This window comes from Arachis ipaensis, chromosome B03, assembly GCF_000816755.2.
Source record: "Arachis ipaensis cultivar K30076 chromosome B03, Araip1.1, whole genome shotgun sequence".
Classification (NCBI taxonomy): Eukaryota; Viridiplantae; Streptophyta; class Magnoliopsida; order Fabales; family Fabaceae; genus Arachis; species Arachis ipaensis.
The window spans coordinates 25,657,288-25,661,549 of NC_029787.2; the positions used below are offsets into that span (position 1 = coordinate 25,657,288).

Below are 4,262 nucleotides of genomic sequence, written 5' to 3' on the forward strand. Positions count from 1 at the left end.
TGAACAAAGTGAAACAAAAACTAACTGAATTGGAGTGGTACGTGTCGAGAAGAGGAGAAGGAGTGGGATGATGCGGGGAACAAAAAGGGGCGTTTCTTAATTGCTCTGAGGATCATGCGAGTTGTTGCCATTGGAACGGTGATGGATGGTGATGACTTCTTAGTGCTTACGATGAATGACGTGTTTAGTAATATGCGGAAAATTGTGCCGTATGGAGGTCCCCAACCTTGACGGATGCTGATTTGGTTTAGTTTTGTTCATCAAAAACTCACATCGAATTATTCTTATCTTTAATGCATCATTAATTGATTATGATATATATATATTTTACCAAAGATATGAGATTCGAACCCGCAACCTCTTAATTGAATATGGAGAGACTATGCCATTTGAGCTATTACTCATTGCAAAAATTTAAAAAGATAGGAGACTCGAACCCGCAACCTCTTAATTGAGTATAGGAAGTCTATGTCATTTTAGTTATTACTCGTTGACGATTATGATTTATATATACTGGTCGCCTATCATCCATATTGCATAGAACAAAAATAAAATCAGGTCCCTCAAAATAAAGAGTAAGGGTGTTTACTAGGGGTAGCAAACGGGCCTAAATTCACCAGGCCGGTCCGGCCCGCGTAACCTGTCAAAAAAAAATAGGTTGGGCTGGAAAATTGGGATCGCCAAATAGCAAAAGCTCGCCTAACCCGCACCGCTTAAACCGCGGGCTTTGGCAGGGCGGGGCGGACTTTCCGCCGGGCTTAGTATTTGTTTTGCAAGGGGTATTTTTACAATTTTTTTTTTTTTGCCAAAACCCAACTTCTTCCAACTCAACTTACAAGAGAATAAAGATGAAAATTGAGTGTTTTGGATTATGTTTATTTTGTTTTAGAGACAATATTTATAATTATGTTTTGGATTGTGTTTATTTTGCTTTGGGAATAATATTTATAATTATTTTTGGATGAAAACTTGGTTTAAATCAACTCGACTCAATGATATTAGTATTTTATTAGCCCTGTTATACATATACGTCTTTTTAGTTTACAAGTTATACAAGTTGGGTCAAATCCAACAAAAATAACCTTCACGTATACGAGTGTGTGCACATGCGCTCCACTCAACCGTTTCAATAGCGCGCTCACTCACGAAGTCACGATTATGAAAAACACTTCTTCTTCCTCGATCAAAACCCCAACTTTAAAGATTCAAACAACGCTCAAAATCTCTCAAAAAACTATCAAAATCGTCGCGAAAACTCGAGGAAATCAATAAGAAAACTTCAAAATCTCCATAAAAAACCACAGAAACAAAAGAAGAAAGATTGTTCAAGGTATTATTTCACTAATCGTCGAGGTTTTTTACTTTTTTCTTTCTCATTTCGAACACGAAAACTATGTAATCGTATTTCTATTTATTAAGTAGATTCATTATGTGTTTTTGGTTTAAAATAGATATTATTGTTCTCGTCATACTGTTCAATCGGTGATAACCATTTTAGGTACTATTTTTCGTATATTTTAACGTATATTTTCATGTGTTTTGTGAATGTTTGCATGTTTAGAACTGAGTTTGTATAAATAGAAATTTTCACTGTATTTCAAGTAAATTCGACTATAACTGGTACTGTTGTTCTTGAATATTGTCCTTGTGTTTCTTGTGTCATTTTATGTATGTTTGGTTGACTTAAAAATGATTTTGAACTCATATTATGTCATGTAATCTAAAAAATAATAGAGGTGTATGTGGCTGGTATTTCAGTGTATATCATGCGAATTCGAGTGAAACTGGTGCTGTTGTCCTATCCTTGGTGTAACTAGAAACAGAATATTGTCTTTGTGCTTCTGGTGTCATTTTATGCGTGTTTGGTTAACTTGAAAATGATTTTGAACTCATATTATGTCGTTTAATCTAAAAAATACTAGAGGTGTATATGGTTTGTATTTCAGTGTACATCAAGCAAATTTGACTGTAACTGACGCTGTTGTCCTATCCCTGGTGTAACTAGAAACAGAATATTGTCCTTGTACTTTTGGTGTCATTTTATGCATGTTTGGTTGACTTGAATATCATTTTGAACTCATATTATGTCATGTAATCAACAAAATACTAGAGGTGTACATGACTTGAATTTCGGTGTATATCAAGCGAATTCGACTGTAAATGGTGATGTTGTGATCTATTAACCATATTTTTTATTTCTTACAGTAAAAATGGCAAGTAAGAACCTTGTTGGACCAAAATACAATGTAAGCACATATATCTTAGACCAACTCAATTTTTCTTTGTATAAATATAGCTTATTTAAATTATTCTCGTTTCGTTTATTTACAGAAAACTCATGATTTGAGATGCTCAACAAGACTCCTGAATGAAAAGTTCTAAAACATGAGCAAAGAAAAGAAAGCCATCGTCTAAGAATTGGGATTTGGTGGTTTGATGCAGATCCTCACAATGAATGTGCCACATAAGCTCTTGAAGGAGTTGGCATATTCCTTTAATGTGATAACAAACAAATTGGACACCAGTACGTTGTATTGACCATCAACCCTGAAAATATAGGAGTTGCCCTTGGCTTGAATGCATCTGGTAACCGATTACACAAAACTGTTATACTTGCATTCTTTGTAATCTATTCTTTTGAACTCATATTATCTTATGTAATTAAAAAAAAATAGAGGTGTATATGGCTGGTATTTAGGTCTATTTTAAGTGAATTGAAGTGTAATTTTTTATCTTGTTTTGCTGCTTTTGTAGGGGACCTCTTTCCAAACAAAGTTAATTTTAACGAGTTTATTGAGGAGGACAAGGAAGTTTATAGAAAGCTTCCAAGGAAAAACATTGAAGCAACTGACGGACTTGATGATGGAGATTGGTGTTGACAGTGACAAAGATCAGCTTACGTTCAAAGGGTGTTCATCCTCTACATTCAAATAGCGTTCTTGTTGCCGACAACAATAAACAAGATTTCTCCCATCCACATGCCTCCGATTTTTTGTGTGGACACCGTAAGGGAGTGGAATTGGGGTGGTCAAATCCTCGACTTCCTCATCAAGGGAATAACTGAGCACGTCTTGAAAAAGAAAAAATATGTCGATGGCTGCCTCTATACTCTGATGATTGTATACTTTCACGAATCCAAGCACAAAAACAAGGGGGCGGATGCAATCCCTGGACCGTCCTAGGTGATGCACTGGACTAGGGAGTTGTTGCTTGAGAGGATAGAAGCTGAAACTAAGGGTCATATGGTAACTGAACAGAATCTTTTTCTTTAATTTCGGTGTTTTTGTTTTATGTATATGATGTAAACTAATGTTTTACCTGTTTCAAGGCATCGTCAAGAAGGCATAGTTGAAAGAGAAATTAACGAGAATGAAAAAGGAAGAAAAAAAGGAGAAAAAGAAAAAAACACAAAAAAAAGAAGGACATTTCATCGGAAAGAGATAGTCTACTTCCTCTGAGTCTGATTCTGAATAAGACTCTGAGGAACCACCAAAATAAAGAAAACAACCAAATAAAAAAGCAAAAAAGTAAGTATTATTTTTCGGTGGATTTTGTCTTTTTTATTGTGTTTTTTGTCTCATGATTGTTTGCTGTCCGGAATGGTATCCAAAAAGAGGAAGCAGATTGTTCGGGATTCCTCCTCGGAAAGCCAAAGTGAATCTGATGATGAGTAAGATTCTCAAATTATCATTGGAATGCTATATTTTCTGTCTATATCAAAAAATTTTATATTGACAGAATGTTTCTAATTTATTGTCAAAAGTGAAGAATTGGAGCGAATAATAAAAAAAAAGGAAAAAAAAAGTTCAGAGTCCTGCAACAAAGTATGCATTCTTTTCGGGGGTATTTTATCAATTGTGTTGTGTTTGTTTGATTGATAATTCTTTGATTTTTAGGATGCAATCAAGAAAAAGAAAGCACATTATTGAGGATTCATCTTCTGAGAAAGAAACTGAATCCGATGAAGTGTAAGATATATTGTATAGTTATCTTTCTCTTTTACATCAAAATTTTATTTGTTAACATAATCTTTTGCATTTGCTGTCAGAACTGAAGAAATAGAAGAATTTTTTAGAAAATAAAAAAGATAAACAAATGAAAAGGCTGCACAAGGGTATATTTATTTTTGGTGTATATTAGTAATTTTAATGTGTTTTTGTTGTTGGTGATTGTTTACTTTCCCATGATGCAGGAAAAGAGAAGAGAGATACCACAAGGTGGGCTCTGCTCCACGAAAGTGCACTATGATTCTTTCTAAACGT

At 34.4% G+C, this 4,262-nt stretch overlaps 1 protein-coding gene across 1 annotated transcript in view; it reads right to left on the minus strand.

Annotated features, from left to right (window-relative positions):
* LOC107630152 (electron transfer flavoprotein subunit alpha, mitochondrial) overlaps positions 1–299 on the minus strand; it is a gene marked incomplete in the record, with an annotated part of 5,896 nt that extends 5,597 nt beyond the window's left edge. The window contains 1 exon segment of the mRNA XM_016333215.2: positions 42–299. Within this exon segment, the coding sequence (XP_016188701.1) occupies positions 42–131 (90 nt within the window).